The 19359-nt window shown below is 31.1% G+C and overlaps 1 protein-coding gene across 2 annotated transcripts in view; it reads right to left on the minus strand.

The window, feature by feature from the left end:
* The window catches only part of Ac13E (Adenylyl cyclase 13E), a 39298-nt gene that overhangs the window by 12433 nt on the left and 7506 nt on the right, over window positions 1–19359 (minus strand). For both annotated transcript variants that reach the window (XM_076490839.1, XM_076490838.1), the window contains exons 3-4: window positions 9509–11337; window positions 6236–6513 (exon numbers count right to left, since the gene is read on the minus strand). In XM_076490839.1, coding sequence (XP_076346954.1) covers window positions 6236–6513; window positions 9509–11033 — 1803 coding nt within the window. In that variant the 5' untranslated portion in view covers window positions 11034–11337. The remainder of the gene's footprint in view (window positions 1–6235; window positions 6514–9508; window positions 11338–19359) is intronic.

Here is a 19359-nt window from a genome sequence, read left to right on the forward strand (position 1 = left end):
TAGGTCGACCATACGGCAAAACACAGCTAATGATGCTGTCTGTGTGAAAAAATGACTATTAAAGGAAAATCAGCGGGTCCAGAGAGCCTACACCAACCGCCATGCTGAAAATATTGTAAAATGACCATTTGTTTCAATTAATTTGCACAAGGGTGTAAGTAGCAAAATAATAGAGAAATATCCATTAATATCACACACTACTGCCTACAAACTACATACACTGAAGCTGGATACTTAGTGGTTTGATTTTAGTTGTTTGTAGTTACGCACAAGGCTATCAGTGCTCTGCTCACCACGAGTATTGAAACCAAAGTTTCCAGCATTGTAAGTCCACAGACATACTACATACTGTTGTACTACACTGGGGCCATGTAATACAGTATTACTGTGTTAACAGGTAGCAATATTATATTACAAGTTCTAGCTGTTACAGTAAGAAAGATTTGTTTGTAGTATGACAGATAACACTTCATTCACTGGTGCAATCACTCTCAAGTTACACAAGCTTAAATTGTAACATGCTATAGTTAATTCATATTTAAGCTCAAAACAAAACTATTAAATAACAATAACATTTACCTTCTCCATACAAGTTGCAGTGATATTCCATTTTTGTAACCAATAGTACAATACCAGATAACCAAATGTGAACTTTGTAATTACTTCATGAACATCTTGTCTGCAAGACTAATAAATACAGCCACAAACACAAATACATAGAAATATACAGCTGAAAAATAACTTATGTAATGGTAAAAAATGTTGTGACAAGCTTCTTTGGTATTATAACAAACAATGTCACATACATGAAGAGAGCAGTTATTTCCCAAAAATATCCTGGCCACCTCATTGCATTCTATTGATGTGTCACTCATATTTTGAACATTCTTATGGATAGTAGCTTCACCATACAAATGCACTGCAAATACCTCGTATTTTCAAGGTTTTTATCTTTTCAATGTTCTATTTACTGACTATGGCTATAGACTCAATGTTTTGCCATGCATATCTGGTATTTACAAAAAAAAAAGTTCCCAGTCATTTGAAACTTAAAAAAAAACCAAAACCCAACAACTCCCAAAGAAATACAAAAGACCTGACTGCTAATCATGATCATGATTTACTTGTTGTCAATCTTTTAAAAGCACTAAATAAATTTACATTTCCTTCTTAAATCACATAATAAAAGACTAAGACTTATTTAACAAGTTTTCACTGGAAAGCATTTTTATAGCTATTTTGCCTACTTTTCCAGTCATCACCAACTCTGAAGACAAAATCCTCAAAATTTGCAATGATTGAAACATGATGAATTAATGCACTCTAAGCATTACAGATTTTAGTTTTTTCATGCATTGATCTATGATATTATGGACTTCTAGTCAATTTGTTGTGTGGAATTAAATTCATTAACTTATTTTTTCCAGGTCCAATCTACCAAGTTAGTTTACTTTTGAGCTGAAGGTATTAATAATTCTGGATATTGTGGAGATGGGAAAAATTTCCTCCACATAAGAGGCTGTCCATGAAATATCTCACTTATGAGTTAGCTGAAGCTCTGTTGATAAGAAAGAAACACTGTGTGGCTCTGCTTCATAAAAGCAAAGAAAAACCTAAGGTCCAACCCATTTGTTTGGAAATGCCCAAAATGTGAGAATGTTTGCTTACAGTCAGAGAGAAAAATTCTCTACTTGAATGGAAATATATTATTGTCCTCACTATGAAGGAAAGCTTGAACTTCTCTTTATCTCCTGCAGTGACCAATTTCTAAGCACATTCAAATTTCTAAACTCTAAAAAAAGGAAAAGAGACTTTTTTAAAAAAAGAAGGCTGACATTATAGTAAATAAAGAACACAATCTAGAGATTTTGATAAGAGAAACTCAGCTAGAAGCTAAATGCAAGAACACACATCCCACTTCTACTGCTACAATTGTGAAAGCCAGTATGAATATTCTTATGAGACTATCACAACACATTCACAGAAGGGATGGTTGAAAATTGGAACAATACTAAACAATAGATTGAGAATAAATAAGGACTGAAGTACAATTACAATTAAAGTTGTGCTCTCCTAACCAAAAATTCAAAAAGAGCTAGTTTTTGTTTGAAAATTAATACATGCTGTGATTATCATTGATTACATGTAAATTATTTTAGACAATGTTCAATATGTTCTCAGTAAAAACAGAAATCACAAGCTATTACTTTGAATCAACACATTAAAAACAAAATTGAAGGGTGAATACTTTGTAAAATTACTCATTACATTATTGTGGTTGCTATCTTACTATTATAAGCATTAACGCAGTAAATTTAGAAAAACAGACTGCTCTTGTAATGTATAAGAAAGAAACTGTATTATTATCAATATTTAAACAACAAACTTATAATAGTTTTAAGTTAATAATCACCTATCAATAACTGTTTATGCGTAAAATTCATTAAAAATCATTTAAAATAATAGTCTTTCCACTCTCACAGGAATGCTAACAGAAGTAAAAATTACTACTATGCATAATATATATATATATATTACCAATATTACCATCTCTTACACAACAGCAATAACATACTAAAAAATTGTCAGATGTAAGTGAAGACATCGCACTAATTATTATTATTATTATTTTTTATACAAATGAGGCTATTTTATCATATTTTCAAGCAAAAGTAATGTTAAACCACGCAAATGCATTCAGATTCACATATGTTGGTACTGCTTGAAATTTTCATCTCTAAAGGGGCATACAGCACACACGAGCCATTTATTATAGATTCTTTTTTTAATCATTGAAACATTCAATTCCTCAACTGAAACAAGCTTTTGACAAACTGTTAGATTATATAATAAAGGGTTTTTTGATTGTTTTTTGTTTTTGAATTTTGCTCAAAGCTTTACGAAGGCTATTTGCCCTAGCTATCCCTAATATAGCAGTGTGAGACTAGATGGAAGGCAGCTAGTCATCACCACCCACTGCCAACTCTTGGGCTATTTTTTTACCAATGAATAGTAAGATTGACTATCACATTATAATGCCCCAACAGCTGAAAGAGAGAGCATGTTTGTTGTGATGGGGATTCAAATCCGCGACCCTCAGATTACGAGTCGAACGCCTTAACCCACCTGGCCATGCTGGGCCCTATAAAATAAAGGGGTAGATGTGAAAAATATTACACTGTGTGGACATTATTATAAGGCCTACAAGTGGATGTATCACTAGTAATAATCAGCTTTTGTTTGGCCCAGTATTATTAATTTAACTAAGGAAAAATGGTATAAGCCTATTCAAAAACCTTTTACACAATAATTTGGTTTGGTATTGGAGTGCAAAGGTGTTGAAATATTTGAAAAGAGATATTACATCATTCTACACTAACACAATATCCCACAATCATTTAGTGAGAAACAATCTAGCATTTAGACAAGCTAGAATAACTGACCAAATGCTTCCTGTTACATTTTATACAAAATGAAAGTCTGAACTGTCATTATTAAACGATATCATAACCAGTAAAATTAAAAAGCTGTACCAGAACGTTCTTGGCAATAATTAGCTTATTAACAAACAACAACACCTGGTGGAGTTGACTTCACATATAAAGGACAGAATACCCAGTCTGTTATTAGTCTTATTTATACAAGTTTTCTCAAGCAAAGTTTATGATTTGTTATGTCTGTCACACCTGGAGAAATAGTCTTGAGCTCTAGAGCAAAAACAAAATAAATATGTAACAGCTGTTATAATACAAAAATAATATACCAGATTATTTTCTTTTACATAAAAAGACACAAGTTTGGATAAGACAAACATTTTTAGTACTTCTGATTTTTTAAAAAACTTCCTGAATGTATATGATTTTTTTGTAACTTAGTAATTTATGGTAATCCACAGGTAACATAAACTTTATGTAAAACACTATTGATGTATAACTACTGTATTTCCCAGCATAGAATATGCTATTTTTTCCCCAAAATAAGTTTAAAACATTTACCCAGCATTTTCCAGCCCAAAGTTTATGTTGCTCATAGTCCTAAACCTAAGCCTAGAAGAAGCATTTTCATATTAGACAGTAATCCAAGACCCTCTATATACGACCCAAAATAAAATGTATAAGTTACTTAGTATTAAATAACTTCGACAATGATTCCACTAACAACCAACAACCTACCTTTCCAGGTAGAACTGAAAACATCTATTTCTCTGAAACACCTCAAAACAGTATCTTAAACAACTTTCTCAAAGAATTTTCACACAAAACTATCAACATAATTTCACAGAAAAGAAATCTAAAAAACCAACCTCAAAGAAAAATATATTAATTCTATAAGCAACTTAAAACAAGACAAAATCAAAATCCTAAAAGCAGATAAAGGCAATGCTATAGTTATAATGAACACAAATGAATACATTCAAAAAATGAACATCTTGTCAGATACAAACAAATTTAAAATATTAACACAAATCCAACAAAAACACATGAAACCAAGTTAAACAAAATACTACTACAAATGAAAAAACCAACCCAATCTCAAAAAACATTTATTTTTACCTACGAAAGACCAACTCGTGCACACCACAACTACAGAGCACCCCCAAACCTCACAAACATGATTGTCCACTACAACCCATAATGTCGACCTATAAATCATTTAACTACAAACTCGGTAAATTTATAGCGTGGGCATTTTCTAAATATGTAACATCAGCCGGCTCCTTTTTAAAAGACTCTTTCAACTTTAAATATATTCTTAATCAACTAAATCGTAAAGCCTTTACGGCCAGTTTTGATGTAATCTTCCCTCTTCACAGAAGTCCCAACGACTGAAGCCTGCAAGATAGCTTTAGAACTTTATATCCAAGACCCTAACCCATTGATACATATCCCCAGCAACCAATTAGCAACCCTTACAGAATTCACTACAACCAAAACTAACTTCATGTTCAATAACCAAAACTACCTACAAATATTTAGCATGGGAAATCCTGTGTCACCAGTTCTAGCCAACATTCTTATGACACAGAATGAATCACAAGAAATCAATTAAATCTTACACCTACCACTATAATGGTACAGGTATACTGATGAAATTTGACAAGGCTTAGCAAGTTATGGCAAGCAGCAAATGAATTGAGAGTGTGTAACTAGAAAAGGTAATTATTTTTTATAATTCTTTATTTACTGTTCTATGTTTTTCAAAAAAAAAAAACAAAGTTCACAACTATTTTCAATAGTAGTGGTGTATAGAAAATACTAGTCCACTAAAACACAACTAAGACAGGTCATTTTGTAAAGGCCAGTTTTATATTCTTGGATACTGCAACATTAGTGCATATGAATCATATCATTGCAACTTCTATAATGTTAGCAAGGTATTGCAGAAAGATTAATATAATAAAAATATACAAAGAGATACTTATGAAAGTTAAGCTATTTAGACTAAACATCTGTATTTTTGTGTTATAATATGTAGTAATTACTTCTAAAATGAAAAAGCAATTTATTTCCTAATTTTTTATGGCAGTTCCAAGGTCAGTAAAATTGACAGATATAGAACAGAGTTGAGGTAGAGAAAATATAAAGTCTTACTGAAAACAAACATTTGAAATGTATTTGAAAGGTTTTAGGGATCACATAATTTGTACGTGAGAGTTCTGGAGCAAAGAATAGTTTTCAATAATAACATTAAAATCATTTCAAACTCATATTAGTAATGAAATAAAATTGATACATATCCAAACAAATCTTCGGTAAAAATATTTCATTAAAAAAACCTGATTTTTTGTGTACAGAAAATTATGTAAGGTTTACTAAACATCTACAAAATTTCATAAAGATACACAAAGATACACTATAAATACTTACCATATCTGACCCGTATACAAATTAGTGTATTTTATACCAAGCCTGTCACAAAAAGGTAAACTAACTTCTATTGGATATTTAAAAAATGTATATGCATTTCTAGACTTAAATCTATACAGATTCCATATAAGTTTAAGAGTTTGGTAAATGTCTTCATTAAGAGAAGTTCAACACACAAATAGATAAGGTAAGTTCTGGATAAAAAAAATTATTTTCTTTTGAAAAGTTGGTAATATTTATATAACTTGAACTGAACAATTATAGTTATGTAGTAATTATGCAACATTTTGAAACATACAACACTCTGAGTAGCCAATCCACTTACTTTTAGAAAGTGCATTTATGAAAAATAATTAATAATTACTTACTACGTCTTGTAAGCTGCTACGTCTGCTTCGAATTCCAGAGTCCTTCCTACTGCTTGTGAGAGTGGAGAGACTTCCATGTCTATGAGGTTGTAACATTGGCATTGTAGAACCATCTCCCTCTGAATCATTTCCTCTTTCTGAAAGACTATTAGCTTTACGACCACCAGGATGATGAACATTAGGCAAGGGAATAGAATTTGTTGGCCAAGAATGGCGACAACATCTGCTGCTGCTTCTTGCTGCATGTTTTCGACCTCGAATGAAATAAGTTTTCACTTCTACAAAAAAAGTTATTTATACATTTACTAAGAATAGTAACTTATCAATTAAAAACAAACTCTGTGTAACAGTAACTAATACACTTTATAAACTTGTGGTAATTTAATTTCTAAGTCATGTATTTTAGTTACTATGTGTTAACTAATAAGCTACATAGCATCACAAATCTCATATTCACGTTTTGTATGGTACATTGTACATTTGGATTTTCTAATATCACATTTTCAATTAAGCTAATTAATACAATCAACATTTCTGAATAGCCAGCATGCAAATTATTCATGCAAAGATCATGTTACAACTTCTTTGAAGTTTTAAAAGGTATGTATGAGTTCTTTGATATCTAAAATAAAAAACTACAAAAGAAGTTGTTATTTACAAAACTTTTAACAAAGAGTCATATAGGATTACATGAAGAAAACAAGAATAAATAATATACTTAAGATTTCAGTAAATTACAAACAAAAAATAACCACTAATACTTCTACTGATGAAAAACTTCATTGTATACGTGCATATTCAAACATTTTGAAAGTAAACATATAAGAGTGGCTTTAATCATTTTTAGTTGTCGCAAAGCAACTAATAGAATAGCTCAGACTTTTTTCAAGTATAAACTTTTAGTACATAGTTCCATCTCATGATCAATTTAAGATCTAATTACAGCAATGACTACAGAGAATTCCCTCTTGTTCATAATGAAAATTTTTAAATTAGCATTTTAGATGTTAATTTAGCTCCACTTGATATACAGGCTATATCACTACATATTACATTTGGCTTAGTCCCATATGTCTACAATTCAACCCCCCCCTCTTTCTCTTTTCTGAATGACTAAAGACCAGTATCTTACCTTTTGCTACCAGACAAAAACACAAATTCTTCCAGTATTACCATGTACAAAGAAAACAAACAAACATTAAAATTCAACAAGAAATAATGCTAACAGATAAACACAATGCAACATGAAATACACAGTAGTTCATAAAGTCAAATGATATAATCAAGATTCTGCTACACAATAACAAATTCAAAGGAATAAAAGTAGACAAAACAAACAGATGCTAAACTATGTGAAAACAGAGAATAACTTATAACAGCTCAGCCAAACAAACCAAAGTGCTGGAGTTTCATTCTTATTATTATAAAATTTTCCTAAAAGTAAAATATATGTGTTGGGTAATAACATATAATGCAAAGGTCTTCATCATCAGATGCTCACATTCACTGGTAACAGAACACATTTTGTTTGAAGATGTGAAAAGGGCCAAATTAATCCTCCCTTCAATAAATATATATTCCAGTACTATCAAGAGTGATTTCCAATGAAAACTGTAAAAACAATTAATTAATTGACTACAAATTGAGGATATAATGACATGAAACTGCATTGGGTTAACTGTCAACAGTAATGAGTTATCAATTGCTCATGCAAACAGAACAAGACATCCTACACCCAATACCTTCCTTTAAAACAGAATAACTGTGTAAAAGCAAATACCACAATTCTGACAGGCCAGTTGTAAAAATAAAAAAGTTTCCCCAAAATTATTACAGAAAATCAAAAATTGTGGAAGTAATAAAGATAAATGAGACATTAAAACATAAAAATGGAAAATCTAGAAGCCTTATCATCCTAAGTAGAAATAGGATAATGAAAATTAGAATTCAGACTACTTCCACAATGGAAACTTTAAACACTTGCAGAGATAAAGGTAAAGTACAAGCATTACAACCTTTTAGAAAGTGCTATTAAACATGGGATTATGCACTTGATGTCAGAATTACTAGTTATTCAACTTTACACTATGCTGCTAACTTAGTAACAATTTGTGGTAGATTAAATACCAGATCAAGACACATAGCAGCATGTCATGTAGCCAACGTAATCTGCTGCAGGATATGCTGTGTTATTAACAGGAGTAACAGGGATTTTCCACCTTCTTTATCTCTGTGGCAATCCAAACTACCACATATTTTCATTCGATGTGCTCTACTGAATTCTTAACCACATACCAAATTTCATGACAATTTGTTACAAAATAGCCAAGATATAACAAATATAATTTTAATTGAGCTCTTCCTGAGTTCTAGGTTATCAACTTCTGGCTCAAGTTTTTAACAAGTCATGTGGGTAGATAGTTACTATTGATTACTGATTGCCAACTTTTTACCACAAATCTACTAAATTTTATGAAACTATCATAATTAAAAAGTGTTTAGTATCATGTGATATTAGCTTAAACAACTAGCATAAATAAAAATGTTTGATTCAGCTGTACCAATTACATGGGGTGATGACAAGAAGCTGTTGATCTCAATTCCCTGGTGTTAGTATAAAAGAAGCTATAACACTGTTTTGAAGAGGAAAAACTATTACCACATTTTTAAAAAATCTGGTTTATTCTGTAAAGGCGTATTCCAAATAACAGGGTTGCAACCCTAAAGCTAATATGGATTAATATTGAGTATTACTTTTTTTTATTTGCCATGGTTTATTGGTGTGTAATAACAAAAACATCACAATATATAATCAAAAACACTTTAGGTGTGAAAGAGTGTGCAGCCAAAAAAACAGGTTGAGTGTGAAACTTAAAGGAATGATATCAAAATTGGCACCTATACTAATAGCTACACTTATAGTATTGTTAAGAATTTTACAGCAAATATTCATTCACTAGTTAACTAAGTCACATATTTTGTTTTACTCACCACCATGCCTCAAGCTGAACAAAAAATGTTCAAAAACAAATAAATTTTTGGCCAGAACACAGACTTGTTTTTAGAAACAAACTGTGCGTAACTGATGTTACTTTCAGCACATAATTATGATTTTCCAACAGAAACATTTTGTTAATTATGAGGAAAAATGAACATGGTTAGAATTTCACATGCTGATACATGGAATTTAATAAAATTTAACCCAAGTGTTGAGTTTATACTGTTTCTTTTGATTGTGAGTTATAAAACACATACTACTATTCAAGAACGTACCATTTTGTGGAAGACCTTCTTCAACTGTATAAATATCTTGAATGAAAGAAAAAGTTGCCTCTGAAATATGTACACGTCCTGGTTTCCCAGTTGACTCCATAAGATTTGCAAAAGTGACATCATTAGACCAAACATCAAACTTGAAACGTCTTGTGCCAACAATACCACAGAGCACAGTACCTGTGTGTACACCAACTCTCATGTTTACATCTTCATTAGTGTCTTCATCAAATTCTCCAATTGCTTTAATCATGGCTAAACCCATCTCAACACAACATTTTGCATGATCAGATCGTGGTTCTGGACATCCAGAGACACAGTAGTAACAATCACCTAGAGTGCTTATCTTTTCACAACCAAGTTTGGCACAAAGATAATCAAATCTGCCAAATAAATCATTCAACAGCCCAACCAACTGTTCTGCTGTTTTATTAGAACTCATTTTAGTAAAACCTACAATGTCAGCAAACAAGATACTTACTTCCTCCATTCTGTGCATGTTAAACGGACGAAAGATCATCTGGGACTGCCGAGGACTGGTAGAAATTCGTCTCTTACCACTTTCAGGGTTTTGTTGCTCTTCATCTTCCCTATCTTGTATGGACATTAACCACTTTGCAACTTTTGGGGGCATTACAGAATGAATCATTCTTTCTTTTAACTGCTGTTCCACTTCTAGGTCTCTTCTAACCAACAGAGACTGTCCAACTTTCATAAAGGTCTTTCTCATTCTAACCTCAGCCATAAGCAAGATCAGAATTCCTATCATATGTATACACAATTGCAACAGGACTTTTATGCCAACAATCAGAGATGTGTTGTCTTCAGTTAGTACTGCAGAAAGAGCTTCAAATATTATAGAATATGTTCCACCAATCAAAAAGCATAGATACAGAGGCAAAGGTATCACAGTGTACAGTATTAAGAGAATCTTTAAACAGATACAAAAAAGGCCAATAGGAGAAAGGCTAAGGTCTGCTGTACTCTCTTTACCAATGTAGCTTGCAAAAACAGAGAGTGACAAGGCACAAAGAAAAACTGTAGTGAAAAGTGATACTGAAAAATAATACTTCTGATAATGTTTAGTGTATGTGAACAGAAGTGTTGCAACAATGTAACACATTAATACAATGCTTGTAACCACAAAAGGAATCCAATTAGTATGTGCCATACAAGCAAAATAGATGCAGTATGAGATAGATGCTAGAAAAAGATAAAGAAGGGCATACTGGAAACGCTGGCAAGTTAAGGGAAAAGTACTTCTGTGATACTGTTCCTCAAGAACTCTCGAGTCAAATCTAGGATCCCACCAGGCTTTAGATGCACGCTCAAAAAGAATAGGACACCATCCTGATTTCTGGGCATCAATACTAAAACTACCAGCTGTTGACTGTGATGAACATGGTGGAGAAAAAATGCGACTCTGTACCGGGTTTACTGTTATTCGGACTGACGTTAATTCCTCTTTTTCTTCTGTATCTGGCAATGGCTTTGATTTGTTGTGTGCAAAAGTGACTGCTGACATGATGGTAATAACCCAACTACACAAAATTTAGTGTTACTTGTACCTCAGACAAAAACTTCCAGAAACTATAAGCTTCATTACAGTGATTATTTTCAACTTGACAAGAAATAAAAGTGGTGTCACATTTCTACAAATCATTCTCACACTCTTTGTAATATGTTACATTTTTGTTTCAAGACAAAAATCCATCACTTTTTCTCCTTGATATATATCTGCCTTTTGTTTGTCTAACTGCTTGTCAAGATCAATGGTGACCTCTTGGAAATGGTACAGTCCTGCAGTCTTCACATCCATTGTATGAAATCTAAGGTACAGTATTAGAAAGATTTTGATTAAACATAAATACTGTAAAAATTATCACATACAAACTCATTGGAGTTGAACTTGAAATAAAAGTACATACACGTGTGACAATATGCATGTGTGGTTCTCATTTATAATAGTGATGAATATTCAGTCAAATAAATTTCATAATTCCTAAAATATGGTATGATTTCTACACTACTTACATGTACATTAACACTTTTTTAATTTGCAAATCAAGCTTTTGTACATTGTAATTTTGCCATTTATAAAAAATTCACACAAGTCAAAAGTTTTAACCATAATCTAATTCAAAGCCAGGTTTATCACAGCTGACCTAAAAACATTTACACTAAAATTTGGTAAGCTACAAAACAAAAGAACAGAATATTAACAGAACTAGCACTTAGTAACAAATATGCAGAGAAAAAATAAACTCCACATGCAAAATTTTTCATTTACTCTACTATACCTTAAGTAATAATGGAATGATTGTAGCAAAGTTCTTACATGATTGCAATATAAGTAGTGGCTTTGGTTATGAACTATTACTTTGCAGTGCAATTTTCTGTGCAGAAAACTTTTGTGCAACATGTACTGAGGCTGATGCTGCCAATCTTCTCTTCACATGTGTATCAAAGGCCATCAACTGTACACTAACAAAACCATTCAAAAACCTATCAAAGGCCATCAACTGTACACTAACAAAACCATTCAAAAACCTATCTGAGCAACACAGTGACAAATGTCTAAAGATGTCTACAAAGGTTTTGTACTAACTTATGATTGTATTTTGTGTCCTAGTGAGAACTAGATGTGTAGCTGGGCCTTTCATCTAGATGAGATTGTATCTTACTGGCATCCAAACCACACAATGGTTGTACTTCCTTATGATGTATAGGTGTCAGCACATAGTCTTATAATGTACAGAGTTCACATTGGTCTTTATACCCATTCTCAGAATGTTTCATTTCACAAAATTGCTCTAATCTAAACCACCATAAATCTCTTGAAATATACACTTTTGTAACATGTTCTGCACAAATTTTAAAATCTTGTGTCAACAACAGGAGAAAAAATATACCACACTTTTGCAGATGCTTAAGCAGAGATATTCCTAACCCAGTATGGCAACATACTTCCATTTGTTGCATACTAGATACTACTGTTACAGCTTCTGAAAGTTGATCTTCCATTTGGTTGTACATTTTGGAAGTAGCTATTGACCACGACACTTGTAAGAATTTGTTTAACAAGTCTAAATCCATGTGAATTATAATCCAAAAAGCATGCATGTGTGTAAGATGGGTTACTACTGTAATGCAGTGGATTGCAGAATTATTGGGTTACTTCAGTTGAAAAACTAATAAGTTTTCTTTAAATACCTCTTGGGCCAAAACAGTAGCTGGTTTTGCTATAGCTTGTGCAGTTTAACATTAAAGATAACCTATTCTTCAAAATACTAACTTTTGTACTTTGCATGCTTTTATAATTATAGAACGAGATAACTTTGTGTTAACAGATCATGTAATGGAACCTTTTTTAAACTTGTAAATCACTACACTTTAACCTTACGTACAGGATCAAAGTGCATGTCATAATCTTTGACCACATCACACTGAAGATTCAATTAACAACTTTTTATCACTATATGTCAATTCATCATCAACACATGTTTATAATTCAAATGTTTATATTACCCATTTATATTTCTCAATTTCAAAAGCAAATATTTAAAATATTCTAGATCTTTCTCTACTGTCATGGGACATGTCTGCACTATGAAATCCCCCCTTTAGATTTAATTTCTTTAATACAATATTCAGAATTTACAAGAAATTAAAAATTCAACCTATTTTGTTAAATGGAAGAATATAAAATATCAAACTTGTACCTTCATAACTTGCTGAGGTTAGAATAAATTTGTCCAACCTCAAAAACAACCTCCTATCTCTCCTGCCATATAGTTACATGTATTATTGTTATATGGCTGTTGGGCAGGTTTATACCCAACAGAAAAAGTAGATTCTCCTCTGCATAAAGCTTATTAGAGTTGTTTCTTTTGTATGTTGACTAATAACCTATGATTCTTTGTCAGTAATTATTGTTGCACAACTCTGAGCAGATAATCTTTTTCTCTTTTAGTTTACTTTGAAAGATATAGTAGTTTTGAGATATTCTGCTCTGGTGACTGATACATTCTAAAAACAAAAAAATGTATAACTGAAAGCCAAATGAATTATTTTTTAAACATCAAAATTTGAAAAGTCAACACTAGACTTACCAAGAATGTCAACTTGAGTGTAATAAATGTCTTGACTTTGTATCGGTACTAAACAGTTTTTATCAATTTTTTTAATAACAGTAAATAAAATTTAAATATTATAAACTTAAATTACATAACAAATCTCATGTAAAATTTATAATTTCACAAGTCCTATGAAGGTAAGGCAAGTTTATTATAAACGTACAATTATAACCTAATCATTTGTTTACAGTAAGCTCTTAGAAGAAACCAAGTGGGTTCCTGCTATGATTTATCACATTTTACATGCAGTAGTATATATAGTTTTATTGTAGTACCATGTAACGAAAAGAAATATCACATTTTACATGCAGTAGTATATATAGTTTTATTGTAGTACCATGTAACGAAAAGAAATATCACATTTTACATGCAGTAGTATATATAGTTTTATTGTAGTACCATGTAACGAAAAGAAATATCACATTTTACATGCAGTAGTATATATAGTTTTATTGTAGTACCATGTAACGAAAAGAAATAATATTTTAAAAAGTTAGAAGCTGAGGCTGTTAGGATAAATAACTAATTTTCTGTTAAAATTTCCCACCAATGAAGAAACAAATACATTCATTTTGTATTCTACTACTTTCCATTTCACTGTGAATTGATATTTTGTTACAGTTAATGGTAAAGTAGAGAAAACAATTTTAGAAAATCAAGTTTTATCAAAATAACATTTGATATTCATTTAAGATGTTCTAGAGGTTACACAAAGAAATATTAAAATATGTACTGTGAAAATAAGTATTTTTATTCTTAACATGAAAATTAGCTTTCACTTGAACAGACTCAATAAAAGCTTCTAAATTCACAAACAGATCTTTGGTAAAAATACCTTATTAAAAAATCATTTTATTTTTATAACATATTTATGGAATTTATTAAAATTTTGCCATATTTCTTGAACATACATTCAGTACATTCAAAGTAACAGTATGTACAGTTTCATAATTATATTTCCATTCCATCGGAACTAAGCATGTAAATGTTTAAACAAAATAATTAAATTCAACACAGGTTGAGTTTAATTATCATGTGTTTAAATATACGCTGAAGCCTAAGATTCAAGAAGCTTCAGATATTAACAAGCCTGATTTCTTTCTTGGTTATCCATGAGATAACAACCCAGGTCATAAACAAGCAAAAGAACTGTATAGAGACAAACATATTATAGGATAGTATCTTTTTGTAGTATCTATCTCATACTGCATCCAATTTGTTTGAATGGCACACACACTCATGTACACACCCAAGTTTACTGTTTAGTGCACTGTATTGTAGTGTGTTATTTATTTGCACTGTTAATTGTGAGAGTTACAATAAGTATTTATCCTTTGCATAAAGCTGTGTATTGTATCCTTCTTTGCAACTAAACTGCCACCACACATTGGGAAAATGTAGCCTGAAGCCTAAGATATAAGAAGCTTTTCTTTCTTGGTTATCCATGAGATAACAACCCAGGTCATGAACAAGCAAAGGAACTGTACTGAAACAAACATATTATAAGATACTTCTAATGAAAGTCTCTTGCATCACCAAGCTATTCAGCAGGAAACTGAACTATGTATAAAATTCATAAAGCTACATACAGTGTTATATAATACCAAACTCACATGAAACACATCAAGCAACTCAAGAACCTGAAGAAGTTCAAATAACTAGAATATTCTTATAACACTCATAGTGTTATAATAGTCAAGAACATCCAGACAGTGAGCTATACCAGACCCAACTGCTCCAGAATCATGAGGTTCAGGACCCATTAGAAGAGTGCAATAAATTTTTAATAGGTAATAAAAATGTAATCACTATCAATGCAAGGTAACCACAAAGAAAAAGTAAACCAAGATTCAGTGCCAAAGGCTATATAAATAAACTGCTGATAAAATGTTCATCCCACTGAAGAACCCAACAAGGCAATATAAATAACATAGGGATCACCCATTAAAGAAATTAAATATTGACTTACTGTGGGCTCAAAACCACATGAAAAATTGTAGTTTGACCAGAAATAGCTAAAATCAAGAAGAAGATAATAAGGTAACAAGCTATAAACATAAAAATATAAAGGCAGATGTGAAAGTTTCAATACCTGCATGGGCCGCACGACAAATGACCCACAGCCTGCCAAGGTGATATAGGAGGGCATCAGATGTTTTACATTCCTCTGCTTCAGCTAGCTCTGTATGGAATTTCTTCATTAATTGTCACCTAAGCAAGTTTCTTGTAAGAAAGATAGCAGCATACACTGAGGAACAGAAAGACACTTTTCTATCAATGAATTGGATAATACTAAGGATTTTGCCTGCCTCAGCACAACTGGATGGAGGTAACCTGTAAAGTAGTGTTTCATGTGTAGCCTTGGGTAAAGTTGTTACTGTATGTTTTGTATTAAAAAGTGAGGTTCTCCGTTATTTAGTAGATTTTTTCAGAGATTTCAATAAACTTTTAACGCTATATAATGTAACTAAACCGAGATTATGATAAGGCTGATTTTTTCACCTAACTTTTCCTCAGAGCTTTAGTGAGATCTCAGTTTTATTATAAATTTAACTTTTACATGTTTAGCAACAGCATTTTATTTTCACTCACAGAACAAGCTACTGTTTTATTTTAACTTTATGGCTTAAATGTTACACTGTTCTAGTTTAACTTACAGACACGCATGCATTGGAGTATGAGAGAGTTCAATACAATCTTATTTCCTTTCTCTCTGTTACCAGTCAAATACAGCCATAACAAATACACACTGGCTGTTGCTTTACTGTTCTATTGTCATTTGTAAACAAAGCTAGGCAGTAAGTGACTTAGCTCATTAGTCAATTACATTCGATTAATGAATTAATACACTTAGTATGCATACACTCTACAACCTGTACAACCAAAAATAAAATAAAATAGGAGAAAAAAGGTGTTTACTTTCATGACCTTCTAAATTGAAAAATACTTCTAACATAGTCCTATTTTTATTCAGGGTTTTGGTTTTTTAAGTAATTTTTAAATTACCCTTAATTTCACATGACAGACCTCTTCTGAAGGTTTTCATCTGTATATTTTGCAATTTTTTTTTTTTTTTGTCAAAAATAATATTCTGCCACAAATGTTTATGATAATCTCCTACTTGGTAAATTAATCACTAATGTTGACTAAATACAACCATGTGGTTGGCATTATGTTTATTTTTCAAATATGGAGTAAACCCAGAGTGATCTTCTGAAAATCTGATAAATTAACAATTAAATATTGAAAATACATTTTACAATCACCAATAAGGGTAATAACTGCAATCAGAAGTAATTAATTAACCAGTTAGCTAAGGTACTTATGTATACAGTCTGTTTAAATACGATAAATAGAAATACAATCAATAAAGACTTAAGTCATTAGTATATTTTGTAACTACCTGATTTGATAATGACTTTATTTGGTGAATGTAATTAAAATCCTCATGTTCCAAACATTTACATTCTATGAAACCATATTATATCTTCTAAAAAATAAAAACACCATAATTTTAAACGCAGAACCGAATGTCAATAAGACGCCTTTATTAAGCTTTAAGAATTCTCTAATCGTGCAATTTGTTTCATACTGTATATGTAGCTTTCAGACATAATTTAACATACACTTTCATATTAACAATGAAAAAAACTAAAAAACCAAAAACCTTTATATATATATATATATATATACATTGTTGTTTTTTCTATTAATATGTGATAATTTAATTCTAGCTATATTCAATCATATTTAAATTTTTCATAGCCATTTTCACTTGATTTGGCATCATAAAGGTTTCAACCAAGGATCCTAAATAAAACAATATATTTAATAAGTAATGCAAATGTTCATAGAAAATAATGTCAAAACTTGTTAAATGGAAAATGTTTATGTTAACCATTTTTCAAATAGATAGTTCATGCATGTTTGAAACAGAATTTAACATTCTAAGAGCTCTGCACATTGAGAACCCATTACTCAATAAGGAAGTTGATCCAGAATGTCATGAGAAGAGGTGTGAGTCAAACTAGACCTCTACTAACACTACTTATAAATCTATATTACTTTCACTCTTTACTGTAGTTATAATTATACACTACTAGTAACTTTAGTAAAAATAATTAACTAGAAAGTCTACCAAAGTCATTATGAGTAGTTCAATCAGGTTATAATTCAATAATTTTGAAAACCTCTATTTTATTTCTTACAAGCTCACATACCCATCCTTTGTCTAGCTTACAAACTTATAAAATGGGATGCTGGTGGATACTATGATAAATAACACAAAAAATAACTTTTACACAATTTATTTATCACTTAATATATAATTACATTATTCATGATTACCTCAACACTGGTGTTGTTGAAGCTTTAAGAACTCAATATGTATATAATTAAAACATGATATACAGTGCAATGATTAGAGTTATTTTGTATTACAAGAAAATGACCAAAGCTGGCACAGGATTGCTTTCAATACCAAACTCTTTAATGTCCTTCCACAGTGTTTATAAGATTAATTAATTCATAGTCATTGGCTTCAGAAGTGTCTTACAGGCCAAAGCTGAAAAGTCACGAGTCAAGTTAGAAAGACAGTGTGACTCACAAAATGGCTCTTTATATAAGCTTTCAAGTGGCTATTGGAATAGAAACATTAGCTGAGTTTATGTTGTAATAGCAGCCTTATTTTTATTTTCATTGCATCCCTCCATAGAGAGCACTAATGCACTCTGAGTTATACAAGACATTTGTGTGCTCTCTCCTAGTATTTTGTGTAGGATGTCATGTTTAGAAATTTAATACCATTTGTTTTTGGTGTAAAGAAGTGGTGCTATCTATAAATGTAGTTAACTTAGGTCAAAGATAATAAATGCTCAATGACAGCAACAATGGGAGGTCAAAGAGTATTGTTAACCACCAATAACATACTCCTTTTTCCAAACTATCATCTCACAAAGTTTGGTAGAGTTTGTCCCAGCAACATAGTAGTAGTTAGAAAACAAACAAACAGACACACACAGACTTTGATACTTTATACACACACACACATATATAGATAGGTAATATGACTGATATGTAAAGAAAAACAGTTAATAACAAACATTTGAACTTTAGTGATCGAAATTAAATCTAATTATATTCTGAAAAAAACAACTAAAATCAACACCTAAATTCATATTTTAGTTTTTAATAAACAAGATTCCTGTTACCAAATCTTTTTAAGTCATTACTTACACAGTCATAGTGCTTGCATTTTGTACATCAACAATATGAAAAATATCTTTTTTGTGAATATTCTAACTTCCAAACAACGAGAGATTAATTTTGTAACAAGTGTATGTTCTAAGAGCAGGAGTATCCTAAACAATACTAACTTTGATTAAAAACAAATTGTAAAACCTATACACATAATAAAAAAAAACAAGACATGAACATTTACCATGGCAGCATTTACACTCATATTGCTATATTTCTTTAAAAGTAATCAGTTTCTGGTCAAGTTCATAACTAGAATGCTGTAAACTCTAGTTTTTATGGCATCAGAAAACTTTTATAGTGACTGTCAGCCCAATCAAATAACAATAGTGATGTAGGTGACAAACAGTATTATCAAATTTGGTTTTCAAACTCTCAAAATAAGCTATATTTATCCATATTATTTTAATTCAGCATGTATATAATATAAACATAAGCTAAACCACAACAAATATTAAC

Source organism: Tachypleus tridentatus, chromosome 2 (assembly GCF_004210375.1).
Source record: "Tachypleus tridentatus isolate NWPU-2018 chromosome 2, ASM421037v1, whole genome shotgun sequence".
NCBI lineage: Eukaryota > Metazoa > Arthropoda > Merostomata > Xiphosura > Limulidae > Tachypleus > Tachypleus tridentatus.